This window comes from Porites lutea, chromosome 11 (assembly GCF_958299795.1).
Source record: "Porites lutea chromosome 11, jaPorLute2.1, whole genome shotgun sequence".
Lineage (NCBI taxonomy): Eukaryota > Metazoa > Cnidaria > Anthozoa > Scleractinia > Poritidae > Porites > Porites lutea.
The window spans coordinates 12,542,097-12,561,426 of NC_133211.1; the positions used below are offsets into that span (position 1 = coordinate 12,542,097).

A 19,330-nucleotide genomic window follows, 5' to 3' on the forward strand; every position below is an offset into this window, starting at 1 on the left:
TAGAGTTTGCCGTCAATGCCAAACTGCCTGTGTAATTTGTCCAGCAGGTGCTAGTGTGATACGTTGTCAAAAGCTTTCTTGCAGCAAAAATGTGGTAATAAAATCTATGCCGATATCTCAAACGTTTTTTTATACCTACAAGAAAATAGATTTTCTTAAAGTTTCACCATTCTTTATTAAAGATGCTAAGATAATCACAGAAGTCGGTCAAATCTTTCTTGCTGAAAAAGCGCGATTCATAAACATAACCGACACGCAAAAGAACCCTCCACGTGCATAAACCAGTCCATTTTGTTTTGTTAGCTAGTAGTTTTATCATTTTATGTGTCGATCAATTGAATTAACCCTTCTATGGCAATATCCCAAGCATTTGAACTTTTTAAGACTGGCCTGTTCAAATTCCTGTTTCATCAGGCCAATACAGTAAACAAACGCTAGCAATTACCCTAAAATGTTTTGAGGTCTGGCAAAACGGTTCTTTTATTTTGGGTCAGTCATTAGCAACTGAGGCTAAGTAGGTTCTTAATCAGGCCCTTAGTGTATAAAGGAGATGTAGTTGCAATTGTTGACTACCAGAAAAGTAAAGAACCTTGACGGTTTGGTCCTTCCTTCAATATACAGTATACAGTGCATATTAACAAATGTACATTGCAAACCTCCTTTGTGCAAGGTCCATGAAGACTATTACAGTCTGTACTTTTTATAAACCTTTTTTCGTTGTACGGGAATCTACAGTAGTACTTCTATTTGTAATTACAGTTTGGTCCAGTATCTTCTTGTAATATCATGGGGACCTTAAGGGCCGACGACGGCGACGACAACGGGAACGCCACAAAAGCAATAGGTTTAATTAGCAAAACAACTATTTTTCACGTGCATCACGCTTTTTGGTACATTTCTTTGCCGTCACTGCACGACTACGACGTGAAAATGCCTAATTTCCCGATGTACAGAGGAAGTACACAAGCGACGACGAAATTTCCTCTCTCTTTCTGGACTTGAATATGGTTCTTAGGAATTCAACTTTAGGAGGGTTCGCCTACATTTGACAAAGTTAGTGACTTGGAGTAATCGCTATGAACATTGAAAAATAGCCAATTCACCTTTTCAGCGACGTTTTCTCCGCCGTCGCCGTCTTCGGATGTTAAGGTCCCTATCAACTGACAATCTCGAAGTCAAACTCTTTGGTTAAAAAGTTTATCTTAATTTACCTGTAACCTAAATATAAGAAGCTGCTCGATTTTGCTTGGCTAAACAGGTTCTTATATTTTTGAGCAATACTCATTTTCGGAGACCCTGGGGCAGCCACTCGGGGCTGGAGAAAAAGCGCGACAAAAGTTTTCAAACTGACTTCCCCTGGGTCTCCGTCGATGGGTGAGAGTCGGTACCCAGGGGCTCATTCGCCCGTTCTTGAAAACTAACGTCGCACTTTTTCTCCCGACCCGACTGACTGCCCCTGGGTCTCCGAGGATGGGCATTACTAAGAAGTGCCAGATTTCTGCCAGCAGGTTCTTATCATGTCTTATTAGTGAGTATTACTGTATCGTGGCCAAGGCCCCACTATAATGGCGGAAATGAATGCCAAATGACCCTTCCAGAAAAGAAATGTTTTGCACATTGTGAACTTCTGCATCTTCAACAACGTGCGGTTAGATTTATCTTGAACGCCGAAAAACAGCTTCAGGGCCCAGTTGTTCGAAGGCCGATTAGCGCTTAATCCGGGGTTAAATTTAACCCGGGTTTCTTTTTCTTGTGTTCAAAAGCATTTTCTCGGGTAATTTTCTCTGTTATTTTTTAGAGATTCCAATCATCAACTTGTAGACAAAAAGAATTAAAACTGAAATGCTTTTTAAGCTTTCAAATCTGTATTCAAATCCTGCACTAACCCTGGGTTATCTTAACACAGCTTTGAACAACTCGGCCCAGGCGTTTTTAGGGCGGGTAGGAGAGAACCCTGGGAACGAGGTTTGCGGTTGCGTTACTCTTAAAATACCCGGATGTTGATTAAGGCCTACAGCAGAATGACAGAATGGCGATTGTGGAAACTTAAAGTTAAAAGTTTACTTTTTGTGGCATTTTTATTCATAATAACGTTTGCTCTAGTGAAATTTGTTGTAAACCAAGGATCTGGAAATGTACAGTTCACGTATCAGAAAGAAGGAGGAATGCCTGGCTCTTTGAACGTGGACATTTGGGAAGAACTATGCGGCGAAAAGATGCTGTCACTAACACAGTTTCCACTCTTTCCTCAAGGACCGTCTGCGCGATTACAAACGCCAAATTTGCGGCTATATTTTCGACCACAATCGGAAAATTCTGGGCTACGGATATTTGGATTTCTGTCACCCTTCGAATCTGGGGATTACAGTTTTTATTTAGATACAAGTGAAACTTCAGAACTTTGGTTGAGTTTGGATTCAAATCCAGAGAACAGCAAATTGATTGCAAATTCAACCTCAGGGCAAGAGTGGAAATTTGACAACAATTTAAACAGCGTTTCTTTGCTTGCTGGAAAGCGTTATTATTTGGAAATTTTACTCAAACTAGAAAAATATGAGTGGATTTTTCATCACTTTGAACTTAAGTGGAAATCATCCTCTTGGAGAGAAGATGACATCAGAGAAATCCCATCCAATGTGTTTATTGCTAATGATAAGTTTAAACAAGTTCGAACATTTGATCGCAACAAAAATTTTGTTCTTCCTATGCACGGTAAACGCCAAGATCCTAGATTTGCAACGGAGGAATTACAACGCCGTGCAGAAATGTATCTCCTCCCTTTCATTAGTGAAAAGGATTCCAAAAATCTTTTTCCTGCATGTGACTACAATCCTTCATACCTGGTGAAAGGACCTTTAAAAAGGTACCAGTCCACTTGGGAATTGCAGTATTCGTCCATTTATCCGTTTGACTACAGTGATGTTGTGTGTAAGGCAAAAAATGATTTTTTGTCTCTTGGGAATGACCAGTTGGATAAAGATATTGCCGAGGTAGTCGCTTCTCAAGTCTGGATACAGCTGGAGAAACAACATCCTGGGTAAATACCTGTTTAGTTCTATTATAGTGGATCTGTAATGCAACCAAAATTACTTTGGCAAAACCTGTATGCCCCCTAAAGACTGTGGTTTGCATTTCCTAACTCTTAAGCCTGGTTCTCATATGCAACTGACCGAATTAAAAACTGTGACATTGCCGCTGGAACGAGAGGTATATATTGTTCCAATACAAGAAAAGATTAAGTCACCAATAACAGAGGCCATCCCAGGATTTTGTTGGCATGCATGGAAATTTGACTGCAGTTCAACTTCCCAGGCATGTTGGTGGTAAAGTCCTGTAATATTTCTTTTGGCCAGCAGCTTAAGTCTTCATACCATATTTCCCTCGAATAAGTGTACACACTCAAATAAGTGCCCTCTCCTGAATAAGCACCAACCCTAAATAAGTCCATAATATCAAACAAGCCCCTTTCTCAAATAATTGCCCCTTCCCTCCCCTTCACTTTCTGATACAAGGGGAATGTGAAGATCTGCATATTGTTGGCAAGGATGATCTTGAGGATGACAAGATAATCAATATTTTATAAACCTGTAGACCATTACATTTTTGTGTAAAGTGCTTGATGGGACTAAGGTATGCTTGATATTACAACTTCTCCTTTAGTAAGGAAAAGACTATTAATATTAACTTTACATTTCTATCAAAAATTGAGCCAAAACAAAGTTAGAAAATCTTAATAAGCCACCCGCTCAATTTAGTGCCCTCCTTTGAATATGCACCTTTTTTAGCCTTAATTCCGAATAGGCACCTTGGCACTTATTCAGGGGAATACAGTTTGTTGAAACAGTATCCCAGGCAATACTGGTGGCATTGGCGCAGGTAAATTGATTGCATATGAGAATTATTAGGGTTTCAGACTTGTCAGTGAAAAGTAAGTCCCTTTTTATATGGAGAAACGTTTTCCCACAAAATAGGGTACCCCCCCCCAGATAAGTCAACTTTAGCAAGCCCTAAATGTCATCCCCTCTGCCTGGGTCAAGAGTGCTCGCCCATGTTCTGGTTGTCTCACATTGCTTGAGTTGACCCCTGAGTGAGCCAAAGTGTTGATTTTATTAAGCATTGTTTCTCCTCTGAATTATAATGCTCATATCATGCTTACAACATACTTCATTCCTGGAAATGATAGATTATTTTTGACACCAATAAAGGATTGGTTTTGTGGGATTAAGGGAACCTGGCTGACTGGCAATAAAAATTTGGCCAAAACATGTTCCCATCCTATTAGCAGCCTATGCTTTGGTTTTCTGTCATTTGGTGTTGCAGACAAAGAAAATCAAAGCACTTAGAGATGTAATATTGAATTTAAACAGGGCTTCAATGTTTGATGTCTGACTATCCTTCATCACTTATCATTATTCAATTTTTAAATCAGGGTTTGGTTTAAGTAATGGTCCAGATAAGAAGGGAAGGACCAAAACGCAGTGAACACGTCGGAATGCAAAAAGGTGCTAACTTTACTATTGTCTCTACTATGGTTCTGATTGGTTTAAACATCAAATTTTACGAAATCTTCGCAAAGCAGCATGTATATTAATCCCTTTTTTTCTATCCAACTTCCTTATATCAAAATCTCGTCTGAGTCGTATGTGCGGATCCTGTAAAATTGTGAACATTTCTTGGCCATTGTTTGGAACTCTTGTGATTGGTCAAAATGTTTTAACACAAAAATACACCCTTTAAAAATGGAGTTAGAATACATTTTCTTTCGTAAACTGCCTTTTTGTAGATTTATGCATTCTCTGCGTAGAAATGAAAACATTTCTATGCAAGCAAAGCGTATTGCACCACAACAAAACAAATTGCTTCCCTTCTTACCTGGATCATTACTTAAGAAGTTTTCAGTTCTCCAGCTGAAGCATGTGATAGTGGAACCTGTAAATTATTATAAACTCAATATTCAAATTATCAAATTCAAATCTTATTCTACTAACAAACCATTGCACCAGTTCTTTGCTGTACAAGTAGCAGTTATAATATTTATTAGTTACTAGTAAATGAAAGCTGCTTTAGATAATATTATGTAAGATATTAATGATACCTTGGTCCAATAGGTCTAATAGGTAGGGGCACTTATATATGGAAAGTTCACTGGGGTAGTAATGCAGAGGCCAGGGACTCATGAGCCCCATCAGGGCTCAGAATAAATTTGGGACTGTTGCCAAGTCTGGCCAAAGATATTTTAGCTCGGTAATGTCTCTCTGGAAGTTCTCTCTTCTGACTGGTCAAAATGTTTGAAAAAAATGCCTTTTTTGTCTGCCTGATTTTACTCCTCTGATTAAAAAGACTGGGAAACCGAAGGTTTGTCCAGACAAATGGTCATCTTGGCCGGACATTGTCCATTGACCAGCCATTATTTTGAGCCCTACAGTCTCAAATTTATATTCATTCTGATAATAATTATGAGATTTTGTTTTCCTTCAATTTAGGAAATACTCTTTTGTACGAACCCTAAATGTGGAAGAAAAACGTGACCAAAGAAAAGGAGACAGGTACTTGGTGGAATTGGAACTGAAAGAAAATTCAGTCGGAAGACCTGTAAGGTTCTCAGAATATGTCTACAGACCGTGGGGTGCACAAACCCTGTGTACCCCTGTGGGCGTGGCCTGGAAGAAAAGTGCTGTTGTCAACATTTTGCTTACAACTGGAAATAACCAGGGACGTTGGATTCTTCACTTCCTTGATAACATGGCAAGAATTTATAACAGAACCAAGGATGCCAATTTTAATGTTGTTATTGTCGATTTTGACAGCAAAGACATTGATATTGATAATGCCTTAAAGAAGGCAGCAATTCCATCTTATCAATATACTAATAGAAAGGGGGATTTTTCAAGGGCCTTGGGGCTACAGAAAGCTGCTGAAATGGTCAGAGATCCAAATTCAATTCTTTTTGCTATGGATCTTCATCTTGATATTCCTTATCATTTCTTGGATGATGTTAGAAAGGTTAGTGAAGCGTAGTTGTTCTGGCCAGGGGGGTTTCGGGACAACCCGGGGGTATGGGAACTTCTATTCCGGTCAACTTGACTGGCAACTTTTGATTAAAATCCCAGGAATGTAGCTAAGCATTGTCCAGAGGAATGTACACTCAGTTTTCTGAGTCAATCCTAAGGTTGGATTTCCAGTGACACGTATATTGTATTTGGTGCGCAAGTAAATTTTACACGCGTAAGTAAATAATTTACTTACGCGTGTAATTATTAGACGCAATGCATGGGAGGTCGTGTGTAACGTAAAAGTTGAACCTTACTCAAAATTAAAATTATGTGCGTACCCAGGTAAAAATTTCATGACAGTTGAAATCCATGCCTTTTTTTTATCTTTGACGTTTTTTTCACATGAGTACCCTCGAGCAGGTAGCCACCGCCCCTAAAACCCTAAAGGGAGCAGGATGTATCCGAGACAGGGGGAGATACAAGGAAAAAATCGCATCGACAAGCAAATTTTAGGAGATTGAATCGGTATCAATGTGTTTTTGCGGATAACAAAGTTTAAAAGTGATGATGTTGTTCGTTGCGTTTTTTTCTGAGAGGTTAAAAAATCACTTTGTTAAACTGAGAAGCCGAAATATGTGTGGAATGAAAGGCTTATGTTTGGATCTTTGCCCAACAAAAGAATGAAAATGATTTAACAGTTTTTTGCTCATTAGAAGGAGCACACCTTCATTTATACATTGAATACGTAGGTCTTACTTTTGGTTTTGTCATTCTTATCTTTCAGCACTCTGTTCAACACAAGATTGCCTACTGTCCTCTTCTCGTACGCTTAGGCTGTGGAGCAACAGCTACCGAACCTTTTGGCTTTTGGGAAATTTATGGTTTAGGATTGATAACTTTGTACAAGAGTGACTGGGACAAAATTGGAGGAATGAACGTCAAGGAATTTAAGGAGAAATGGGGTGGGGAGGACTGGGAATTTGTCGATCGCTTGTTGGAAGCTGGAATGGAGGTTGAAATGCTCAAAATGTTGCATTTTTTTCACTACTTCCATTCAAAGAAAGGCATGTGGAATAACATCAACAGCCATGCAAAAGGTGACATTTTGAGCAAATATTGGTACACGTATTGACGGTGGATCACCGTGTAGTTGCTAAATAAGAATCTCAGGGCTTAAAGGCTGGTAACTCAAACCAAGTTCGATAAACACATGTACGCGAGATAATATTCTTTCAGTGATTAGCGTAAGCTGTCTTGGAGTCCCACCAGTAGATGAACATTTCGCTAAAACGAACACCAAGGGTCGGTTCCTGCCGCTCTTTAGCCAGTTTCTATAACTTTATGAGGGAGATACCTTGCTCCTTAGCCTCTTTCAGGCATTCAGATAGTAGACCGCGGCGCTAAATGGTGGGGAGCGAGTGAAATCGTACGCGGGAAAAACGAGGGGAGAACTGGCTGTTATTGTGATCACTGATTTTCATACCGCACTGGAAAAAGCTACCAACATAATATTCAGATAATATAGGTCAGTCAATGTCACAGTAATCCATGTCTTATAGTGGACTACAATGAAGATCTAGCCTTTTGGGTACAGGATGTTCAGGGGTGAAGGTGTGCCCCCCAAAAAACCCATATACTGATTTCCTCGAATAAGCGCCCACGTTCTAATTAGCGCCGTCCGTCGAATGTAGGCCATAATATCAAACAAGCCCCTTTCTCAAATAAGTGCACCCTCCCCTCCCCTTAAATAGAGGGGATCAACGGTAATTAATGTGAAGATCTGGCCTCGGTTGTTCAAACGTTGGATAGCGCTATCCACCGGATAAATCACTATCCAGCGGAAAAGTATTACGGAAATCAATCACGCTACCCGCTGGATAGTGATTTATTCGGTGGACAGCGCTATCTAACGTTGAAACAACCGGGGCCTGCATATCATTAACGAGGATGATCTGGAGGATGATGAGATAATCGATGTTTTATGAACATGCATACCGATACAGCGTTCAATGGGACTAAGGTACGCTTGATTACCAACTACTATTTTAACAACGAAAGACTATCAATATTAACTTTACGTTTCTATTAAAGATTTAGCCAGAGTTTCACTTTGTTTAAAGGAAAACTGAAGTAGCGTCGATAAACCCCACTTCGTCCAATAAGCGCCCCTCCCTTTAGCCCTGGGGGATTATTTGAGGGAAAACGTGTTGAGTAACATCGGGTTAAAGGACTGATATCTCTGCCGAGTACGTCGGTACCCTGCGAGCGGTTACCGGTCATTTCGGTACAAATTGAAGTCGATTCGATTATATCAACTGGAGGTCGATTCAGTGTACAACCCAAGTAAATTGCCAACTTTTGAAGATTTAAACAAAAAGCATTTGTTTCTCTCCGAAGACTCTTCGATTTACATTCGAATTACGACATTGACGGTCGCTTCGTTTCTCCTTGGGAAGAGTAACGTTCTCCAGCGCTCTCTTGTTTGCATACCAAACCGAGCAATTTAGAGGAAGGCTCTGCTTATAGTATTACAGCATCGTTTTGTACCATTTGAAGCGTTTTAGTAAGATTTTCCAGTGGAGGGGGGTGGGGCATAGGGAAGTAGCACTAATTTAGGCTACTTGGGTTCTTAAATAGCTTCTTTTTTTCTGAAGAAGAAAAAAAAGAGCTTTGTCGCTAAGAGTAGTTCTCTGCTATGTCACTGCGTTCCGCCGCAGAGAAAACGTTTAAGTTCTAATCAGCAGAAAGGCAAAACACGTTGAAATAGGAAGGACACGACCAGTTGTGTCGAGATGTGACGTAAAATCCCTAGAGGATCAAACTGCGGCCATAAATGCAAATTCCGAACATAAACACATTTAGTGGTATTCAGGTCATTCCTTACATAAAATCTGCACACCACTACATTGCAGTTGAAGTGAAAAGGTAACTTTGCCCCAAAGAGGATCCTGAATGTTTGCTTATCTTATTTGCCCAAGTTTATAATTTTTTTTGTAGATTTTAGAAAACAAGAACCCGTTTTAAGTTTTAGACTAAACAGGTTCTTGTGTAGAGGGGGCCTAACTGGCAAATTTTAGCCTAACAGGTTCTTGCTCGCGCAGGGTTTCTACTGTATAGTTATCTTTGGCTCCTGAAGCAAATCAATGTCGCATGATCTATAGGCTTTCTAATAGTCCAGTAAAATTAAGACGAAACCAATGTAACAACGCTAAAATATCCACCACAAGTTCACATACTTATTGGCTTGAATAATAAAGTGCCCACCCCCGTCCCCCCTCCTCCAAACTTAGGGTCGAGGATTCATGGCTATTTTTAAATTAGAGCTGCCTTTCTCTAACAATGTACGCCAGTAAGGAACAAACTGTGTCTTAACGAGGGTTTACTGAAGACCGAACGAGAACCGCATGGAATTACAAAGATGATCGACGGGCGCATGCGCGCGCTAGATACCGCTGAAAGTAACGCAATAACAACGTAGTGGCGTGATTGCCTCCTTCTTTCCTACCCTAACTAAGAAATAAAACATGAACAATAGGCTGAACTGATACGAGCACTAGACTAAAACCGCATAGGATAACAACGGCTAAAAGTAATGAAAGAGCTAGAATAAATATGAAACTGAATGTAACGGTGGGGTGTATTCCCCCTTATGATAAGGTACGAGTGAGCTAATAAAATACGCAGTTCATGGTAAAGACCGTAGTTACGGCTAGAGAGTACACGGCAGAGTTATTAGTCAAAGTCCCAGTCCTTATTGTGCCAAAATGGGGCTTTCCGCGAGCGGTCAGATTTCCTAGTGGGGATAACAGCAGCAGGCGTCGGCTGTGCATCATCAGTAAAAGAAGGGTCCAGGGGAGCTTGTGGAGGACTCCGAGAAGGCATAATGACTTCAGGAATTGGGGGGTGTTCCTGGGCGGGTAGCTGAGAATGAGCTGGAGACACTGAGTGGTGTACCGGAACAGTATAGGTATCCACTGGTGGAGAAAAGTTTTGACTGAGGATAATCTGGCGGTCGACAATTGGAAGCTGCGCACCAGTGAGCTGGTCGCGTTGCGTCCACAACTCAAGAGCTGAGAGGCCATCACGGCGGATGCGGGAGTTCATATTGGCCGTTGCTAAGGACAGCGTAGTTTGAGAGACGGGGCCTCCCTCAGGAGACAAGTTGAGGATCTCCAAGCCTAGCTCTTCGATTGCGCGCTCAGCCACAGGATTCTTGTTAGGGTTTTTGGGCCTACCAACCTCCAGGGTGATCCCATAAGAGAGGAGTACTCTGTCTTTGGCAAGGGCGGAGAAGCCAGGGGCAGGATCAACGCGGACGATCACCCCTCCGTCGCGAAGGGAACGGAGCTGAGAGCAGAGCATGATGATGGCATTGCGGAGGTCTTCGAGTTTTTCACTCGCGATGAAGGAAGACACGGTGTACGAAGACACTGTTTCCCTTAGAACCATGATCAGTTGACGATGACGCTTAGCGACATCAGCTGCAAATGATACGCCAATGGTAGGAGGAGCATCGGCAGAAGACTGCGGGTGCAGGTGTTTAGGGATAGTCTTCAGAGATTGACAGGTGTGACAGCAGGAAGAGACAGTCTCAATTGCTTTGTCAAGGTCCAGAGCAAAGAAGTACCTGCTAAAAAGGCGCTTGGTTTGGTACTTGGAAGGATGACTGAAACGGATGTGAAGGGCTGTCAGGAGTCCATCAAGAACAGTGCGAGGGACAACAATGCGATCGCGAGGGGGCTGGAAAGGCGGGTGGTCTTTAACAACGAGAAGACCAGCAGAGGCGATGACGACGTCCTGAAGATAGCGTTTGACATCAATTATTTTGGTAGCTTTCTTTGAAGGTCGGGTACCTTGACTGAGGTGAGAATGGGTTCGCCGGAGGTGAGGGCATTCCAGCTGGGTAGCTTGCCATGTGGCGCGGCTGGTGAAGGGCATTCGAACAGAACCCTCTAGGACTTCGCTCACGGAGATGCTGCGCACAACAGAATCTTCCAACTCCGCAATAAAGCGACAAATCTGACAGCTGGAGTCCAAGCATTCTCTTGGGTGTCTGCTGGCGAAGTCTGAGGGGAGGTTTTCAACACCTGCAATGTGGCGCACATGGACAGAATAGCGGCTGACTGTAGACAGGAAGGTGGTAACTCTGGAGCTGGCTGAGAACACTCCTCTCCTAAGCTTATCGTAGGCTTGGACACAAGGCCTACTGTCCGTCAGAACTTCGGTTGTATGGGATGACTGGATAATGTAAGGGGCGAAGTGCTTGATGGAGGAAGCTATGGCCAGAGCTTCGATCTCACACGGTAGCCAGGTCACTTGATGCTTTCGCAGTTCGCGCTGAAAAAACCAGCCAACAGCAGTTTACCGTTCCGGTGGGTGTAGAGTGTGGCTGCGATGCCTCTATTCTTCACAGAACCGTCTGTCACGATCCACAAAGCGTCGCGGGGTTGGGGGATTGTGATGGTCTTGTGGTTTTCCAAGGCATGTTGGGCGGACTTGAAAGACAGGAGTAACTCATCGGACCACACTAGTCTTTCTCGAGATTCCTTTCCAGCGGTGGCCTGATCCAAGGGGTCCAGCAATTCAGCGAACTTAGGGAGTACTCGGCTGAGCACCTTGTATGCACCAACGAAAGATCGTAGGCCTTGAACAGTAGTAGGAGGGTCAACAGAGGATAATGCGGCTAACTTGTGGGGGCTAGCCTGTAGGGTGCCGTTAGACCATACCCAACCCAACACGGTGGCCTTTCTGGGACAGATGAGTGTTTTGGGCGCGGAGAGACGAAGATTGTTGCGTTGAAGCAAGGAAAGAACGCGCCGCCAATTATGAAGGACATCTGTAGGGTTGCTCCACCAACGTACAGGTCATCAGCAATTTTGGCAACACAACCCTCTTGAATTAGGTCACCCAGAACTCGAGACATTAGCTCCTCGAGGCATGTTTCCGACCCAGGCATGCCCATAGCAGAGCGGGTATACACACGGATGCCTTTAAAGGGTGTGGCTACCCCACAGTACTTCATGGAAGAGTGAGCCAGTGGAATTTGATAGAACGACTTTAACAAGTCCGAGATAACTATATACTCCCACTTCCCAATTTCACGCAGTACACCATCGACGTTAGGCATTAGAGAAGGCTGGGGCTTGCTATACTGGGCAACTTCGCCGAAGGATGTCACAAGTCTGCTACCCCCATTGGGTTTCTTAACAAGGAAGGAGGTATTCAAGTACTCAACGTGTACGTTCACCTGTTCAGGTCTGGCAAACACACCAGCCACTTCGAGCTCGTCAAATTTGGCTTGCAATTCCTCAAGGGTGCTTCTGTTGTACTGTGGGGGGAGTGTGGGACCAATGTTGACAACAGCTTCAATGGTACCGCTAGCGCCGTTATATTTCGAGATAGTGGGGTTGAAAACATCATCAAACTCCAGATTCAGTGCTCTGAACTTGTCGCGAATGTCCTCGTCTAAGCAGCCATCGGGGTCAAGGATCACATTAGTGGAGAAGGGCTGGCAGCAGGTAGGGGCAGTAGTGGCTGTAGAGGTAGGGGCAGATGTGGTGTCTATGCTGTCAACAGGTATAACATGCCTTACATGACACAGCTGCTCGCCGGTCCGAAGAAGTATAGGAGAGTCAGTCGTATTGGTTATGCGTACAGCGTGGTCCACAGAGAGGACTTGTTGAGGTGGGGGCCATGCTCCTTCTGCCTTGAGGGGGGTGTTGGATGGACAGTCTAGTCGGGGTTCAAGGGCCCATAACGTATCTGGGTCAGAATCACAAGGGGTGTCAAGCTGAACGTATTCTCCTGGCAGTATAACTGTGCGTTGCGGGTTGCGTAGGAGAAAGGACTGGGTGCGTCGCACAGCTGGTTGAGTAGTGTGTTTGGAAGCAGTACCATAGTGGATTACGTCAGACCCGCCGATTACAATTTGGCGCCTGGCAGGACGGATGCCGATGTCGTTTCGGGCCAGGAAGGGGTTTCCCGCTAAAATGTCAACATCGAGTTGGCGAACAACTAGGGCGTCTAGTTCAAATGCTTGCTGTCCACGAGTGAGAGTGCAATGCACTTCACCCACCACATCCATAGGGGTAACTCCATCGGCTTGGCGGGCCATCTGAGAAGCTGGGGTAACAGGTAGGCCATATAACTTAGCGGCCGAGGCACGAACCATGTTAGACGTGGCGCCAGTATCAAGGGTGAGCTGCACGGGGTGCTCGTGGTAAAAGGTGTTGAGAACAGGTGATTGAATGATGCTGACACGGAGTGCAGTAGGTGCAGTAGGTACATCACTGTGCTCAGGCGGGAGGGCATGATCGCAACACTCATCATAAGGGCCACAGTCGCCGGTCGCAAACTCATCAGGATCGTCGTTTATAAGACGTGAGCGGGCCAATGGTCTCCTGTCACGATCAGGCAGGTAACGGCACTCCATTAGATCATGGGTGTTGTGAGGGCGTCCAGCGGTTTTGCAGAGAATACAAGATACAAATGGACGGCGGCGTGGTTGGCCCTGTCCGCCATTAGAGGTGCGTCTGGGGTTGACATTGCTAATACGCATGGCTTTGGTGTCCTCTATGGAGCGTAGTTCATCAAGGAGGGGAATTAAGTGCTTGTGAGATCTCTGGCTTGAGTGAGGCAAGGGTCTTGTTACGCAACTCAGAACCATACTTCTGCTTTACCAGTAATGGTAGGCCAGGGTGGATCAGCTGCAGCCACAGAACTACTATAGTGTTCTCGAGCGATGGGGAAAGATCTTCATCTGCGGTCACCTGCTCACCGTGGTGGGTTAAGCCACCATTAACTGCAAGGAGGTTGTCTTCGAAGAAGGCCATGAGGCGTTGGAATAAGTCCTCTGGTCGCTCAGCAGTTTGAAGGCTGATGCTTGCAAGGTCGAGGAAATGGGCTCCGGAGGACTGGAACCCAAAATGCTGGCGAATTTTCTGCCAAATGTCATTCAGAGAGGTAGAGTGCTTTACTATGGAGTTCCTGGAGATCACGGGGCAGAAATTGGCAATCTGTCCGAGCAGAAGATCCAGGTGGTTGGCGGTTGTTGCCTTTGATTGTGATGCCTGTGGAGAAAGAAGAAGCTGGGTAACCAAGCTTTTATCTCCGTGCAAGAGATGGGCAGAAAATTTTCCACGGGCGTAGAGGGAGGGTGAGTTTTCAGTGTTTAATTAATAAGTCAGCGGTTGTTTGGGAAAATGAAGTGAGATCGAGCTTCTTGTCGGGACCCTTCCGGTCGACTCGTGACTCTATTTTTCGCATGCAGTCTGGCAGGAAAACCAGATCTGCAGACAAGCAAGATCAAGGTTCTCAAGTCTTTCAAGCGATAATTATAAATTCCTCTGTGGACCAAGTAAAGGAAAAAAAGATTGCATTTCTGCAAGGAAATTTTGACATGCTCGTTTTTCGGAGAATAGCTGTTTTGCAGTTCACAATTGTTATTCAGTGTGTATACTATCATGTATGACGTAACACTTACGATGCTTACATATCTGTAATAAATCGCCGTTTCAAGGTCAAAACTGAAAATCAGAAAACTAGTCCTCGGGCTGATTCAGACATAAATAGAAACTCCCTTTCCCTTCCGTTTCAAACACCTGCCACGCAGGCTGCTAGTGTAGCGTAAAAATCAACCTCGTTCGCAGGGTTCTCTCCTACCTGTCCCTACGGAGGGAAAAAATACGGTTTTTTTGGAGTGGGGAGGGGGGCATTAAAAAAATATTGAAGATTCGTTGCAGTGCCTGCGTATCCCGGCCGCGTAGTTCTGCGAATGTTTGTTTTTTCCATTTATATAATTTTTTGTGTTATATCATTTAATGCTTAGTATTTTTAATAATAAAGGAATTAAATTAACTGCAAAAACCGTGGACGAAGACATTGAGAAGGCTGGTGTGGCCAGCCGAAATATTGTTATGAAAAAGCAATACACGTTGTTCTGATCAGCCTCGGGGAGGCACTAGGGTATTTTTGGGTGGGTGTGTGCCGCCCCGGGACTGCAAATTGGCACCCCGTTCTAAAAACAATTTCCCCTAACATTGATACCCCGTTCTAGAATTCGCCCTAAAACTGATACCCCGTTCTAGAAATAGGCCAATTTTTTATACTCCGTTCTAAGGTGCAAAGAGTACAACAGTTTGCTTGTTAACGCATCGAACCGTATTTTTAAAAGCAATCTGTCCTTGAATAATTTCAAATGGCTGCCTACAAAACTGGTGCTTTCGTGCGTTCGAAAAATTATACCCCGTTCTAGAAAACGCCTCTGAAATTGATACCCCGCTCTAAATCAGGAGCTTCCAAATCACGACCCCGTTGGGCGGCACATACCCATATAGGTAATGTATGGGAGTACCCCTCCCCCCCCCCCCGCCCTTCGGGTGATCAGCTTTGTCTTTGGACTTCCCGTTTTGGTAATTTTTAAGGCTCCGAAATTCGGCATGGGATTTTTTGGGGTTAATTTTTCGTCCAGGGAATTTTTTGGGTATTATTGGCAGTCGTAGGGATTTTTTTTTGTTCAACTATCATTGATACAGTTGATACAATTCAAGAGAGGATACAATTTTAATGGGTGCAATTATACATCAAGTACCTACAACAGCAGTAAAGGACACCGCTGACTTGTTAAGTGAAAACCGAAACCTCACCTTCCTCAGACCTACCTCTACGCACGACAACCACGCCGAACACATCTTCCACGGGCAAGGAAACGCGGGCAGTGCAATGAAGAACGAAGCAGAAAATTGAAATTGGTGACACTATTATCTTTAGTTTTACCTAGACAATTTTTTTTCATTCGGATTCATCCGCTAAATTGCACGGTAAAGTTGTACAGCCCATGATATGCTACTGCATACCAGGATCTTTTTAATCTGATGGTTTACCTGTATCTGAACACGAGACAATGCGATTGTGGAGGTATAAAAGAAAATTAGTTTTCGTGGCATTGTTGATAGTAATTATCGTTTATGTGGGTTTCATGGTCCACATACGTGAAAAACCCATAAAAAGCACTGAGGTACCGACTTTTCCTCCGTTTATGACGCATCAGAAAGCTGGATCTTTGAATGTAGACATTTGGGAGGACATTTGCGGACACAAGATGCAATCACTAAAACATTTTCCACTCTTTCCGCATCGGCCATCGACACGTTTACGAGCGTCAGATTTGCAACTCTATTTTCGGCCAGAATTCGAAAATTTTGGACTTCGAATATTTGGATATCTGTCCCCCATCGAATCCGGGCTTTACAGTTTTCATGTAGATACAAGTGAGACCTCCGAACTGTGGTTAAGCCCGGATTCAAAGCCAGAAAACAGCTTATTAATCGCAAATACAACTGCCGGGATAGCATCAGAGTTAGACAGCAACAGAAATGGGATCTCGCTTCTTGCAGGAAAACGTTATTTTTTGGAAGTTTTACTAAAGCATGGCAAACATGAAAAAGGGAAGCTTCATCACATGGAAGTCAAATGGAAATTATTTCCTGGAATAGGAAGGGACATGACGAAAATCCCCTCTGATGTGTTTGTTCATGATAGGTTTGGTCAACTTGATGAAAAAGCAAATGCCGTTCTTCCCATGCACACAAAACGCCTGGATCCTAGCTTTGCAATAGATAGTCAACAGCACCTCTCAGAAATGTATCTCCTTCCTTTCATTAGTGAAAGTGATTCTAAAGATCTTTTCCCTCCATGTGACTACAATCCTTCATACCTGGTGAAAGCACCTTTAAAGAGGTACGGGGCCATTTGGGAGATGCATTATACGTCAATTTATCCTTTTGACTACAGTGATGTTCTTGACAAGGAGAAAGATTTTGTTTCTTTTGGCAATGACAAGTTGCAGAAAGGTATTGCCGAAGCAGTTGCTTCCCAAGTCTGGATACAGCTCAAGAAAAAACAACCAGGGTAATTATGTGTGCTGGTGTATTTCAGTTTTGAGGGACTTTGATTTTTACCCAACTTGGCCAAGTCTATGTCTGTGCTATACTGGATTGCTTTTTTCGTGCGACTTGAAAAGCTATCCATTACAGTTTGAACTGTGGGAGCCCATGGCTGGCTTGTAGGGATTGCTAGCCATGGGAGCATTACTGGGTCTAGGGGCTTACTGGCCGGCCTCCAGTTGAAGCCCCTGGACACCCCACAGACCTATTCGTTTAACTCAATGTTGTACCCAATTCAAATCTCCCGGGATAAGATTCTTTGTGTATTGTATTTGCATTGTAATGTGGCATCACATTTAAATGACATGGAAATTCCTGAAACAAAATGTTTTATTTCCAAAGGGTTTGAATTGGGTACAACATCGAGTTAGCCAAATAGGTCTATTGAATCCTAGGCACCCAACCTTTGTTTAGTGATGCAGTTGGTAAATTCCAATGTAGTGTAAAACATAGAGATACTATATTTTAGTATGTAATACGGCTTTAATCCTTCTTGAATTGGGCATGAGAATTAAGCATGGTAGTTTGTTGCAGGGTAAGTTTTGTCAGGGCACCCAACAACAGTACTGTTTTCTATGAAATGTCTGTTCGGAGAAGCAAAAAATGCCTAGAATTTTCTATAACTTGAGGAAGGCTAAAAAAAATTTCAAGATGACTGTTCCATTCATGTACAATTTTCGAAGCTTCTCTAATAATTCCCTACAATTTTCTGAAGTTTAACTTTCCCCTTTCACTCTCCAGGTTAAGCCTATTTTTCGTAGAGAAAGGAAACCTAATATTTTCGGATTCAATTGAAAATGCGATGCATAGAGGAATCAGAAAAATTCTCACTTTCGTAAATCTATAAATTGCAGCTAAAATTTTGGGGAAAATAATACTGAAGCCCTTGTGATTTCGAAAAGACTCAAGTTGCCCAAGTATGACCGAACAGAAATAAATTTTTTAGCACCACTTAGAATACGTTTCTAGAGGTCTAATAGTACTCTGGATAACCTGAAAAGTGTTTTCAATGCCTTTAGGAAGAAACCATTGTTGGGTGCCCCTGTTTTGTAGCCATTGTCTGAAAGATCGTAGAAGTAAGGTGTTAGTATTTGTGTTGAGTACATTTAGAAGATTCAACTTTTTGTATTATTCATTTCTTGAGATTTACAGTGTGAGTAACTTTTGGGAATTTGAAGACATTCCTTAATGCAAACCTAAGAATTACCTAGGTGGTTGGGATTATTTGTGTATCCATGTGAATGTCCTGAAATGACCGTATGAAGCAGGGTAGGGAAGACTTGGGTCTAAAATAGAGTAAGCTTTCAAAGAAGTGTTACACCTCACAACCAGGGCTCGAAAAAAGTGCTGCCTGATAGTCTGGGACAAATAAATTTTCTTGTAATTTGGGCAAGTTACTTTTAAAGCTTACTTTCCCAATGGATAAGGGTCTAGGCAAGTCACCTTCTAACAAAATCGTTAACCAAGACAAGCAAGAAGTGGCCCAGGCGAGCAAAATGTGAGAGTTTCTTTCGAGTTTCTTTCGAGCTATACCACCCTTGAGGGTAAAATCTTCTAGGGTACGAGAGTCACTTTGATAACAATCAGATTTTTTTCTCTTCAATCTAGGAAATACTCTTTTGTGCAAATCCTAAATGTGGAGGAAAATCGTGACCCAGGAACAGGATACAGGTATTTAGTGGAAATGGAACTCAAAGAAATTTCGAGTGGAAAATCTGTGAGATTCTCAGAATATGTCTACAGACCTTGGGGTGCACAAACCCTCTGTACCCCTGTGGGGGTGGCATGGAACAAAAATGCTGTTGTCAACATTTTGCTTACAACTGGAAATAACCAGGGACGTTGGATTCTTCACTTCCTTGAAAACATGGCAAGAATTTACAACAGAACTAAAGACACCAATTTTAATGTTGTTATTGTCGATTTTGACAGCAAAGACATTGATCTTGGGAAGGCTCTAAAGACGGCTACAATACCATCTTATCAGTATGTTAACATTAAAGGGAAGTTTAAAAAGGTTATTGGACTGCAAAAAGCTGCTAGTATGGTCACAGATCCTAACTCCATTGTTTCTGTAATGGATCTTCATATTGATATACCATATTACTATCTAGATGACTTAAGAAAGGTTAGTCAGCAGTGCTTTATGTTAGTATTGGTACATTTGAAAACGTTTAGTTGAATTTACACTATAGAAATGAAAAAGATATTATTATTATTGTCTCTATTATCACAGTCTTTGCTGGTGTTCTTTTTGTGCATCAGCCGGGCACAAACCATGCACCTAGAGCGTCAGTCACTCAAGTCAATCATTCTGTTCATACACTGAGCACCTTTCTAAGGATTCGTGCAGATCCCAGCATGCAGATCTTTTGAATCTCTGTCATACTAGCT

General features: G+C 42.8%; 2 protein-coding genes across 2 annotated transcripts in view; both read left to right on the forward strand.

Annotated features, from left to right (window-relative positions):
* The first annotated feature begins 2,010 nt into the window (after nt 1–2,010).
* LOC140952622 (uncharacterized) lies at nt 2,011–8,144 on the forward strand. Its single transcript, XM_073402055.1, has 3 exons — nt 2,011–3,037; nt 5,484–6,003; nt 6,778–8,144. The coding sequence occupies exons 1-3, from the start codon at nt 2,022–2,024 to the stop codon at nt 7,123–7,125; spliced, it is 1,884 nt and encodes a 627-aa protein (XP_073258156.1). The 5' UTR covers nt 2,011–2,021; the 3' UTR covers nt 7,126–8,144.
* A 7,556-nt stretch (nt 8,145–15,700) lies between these two features.
* The window catches only part of LOC140952649 (beta-1,4-N-acetylgalactosaminyltransferase 3-like), a 5,721-nt gene continuing 2,091 nt past the window's right edge, over nt 15,701–19,330 (forward strand). Inside the window, exons 1-2 of the mRNA XM_073402083.1 lie at nt 15,701–16,901; nt 18,545–19,064. Of these exons, the coding sequence (XP_073258184.1) occupies nt 15,895–16,901; nt 18,545–19,064 (1,527 nt within the window). The 5' untranslated portion in view covers nt 15,701–15,894. The remainder of the gene's footprint in view (nt 16,902–18,544; nt 19,065–19,330) is intronic.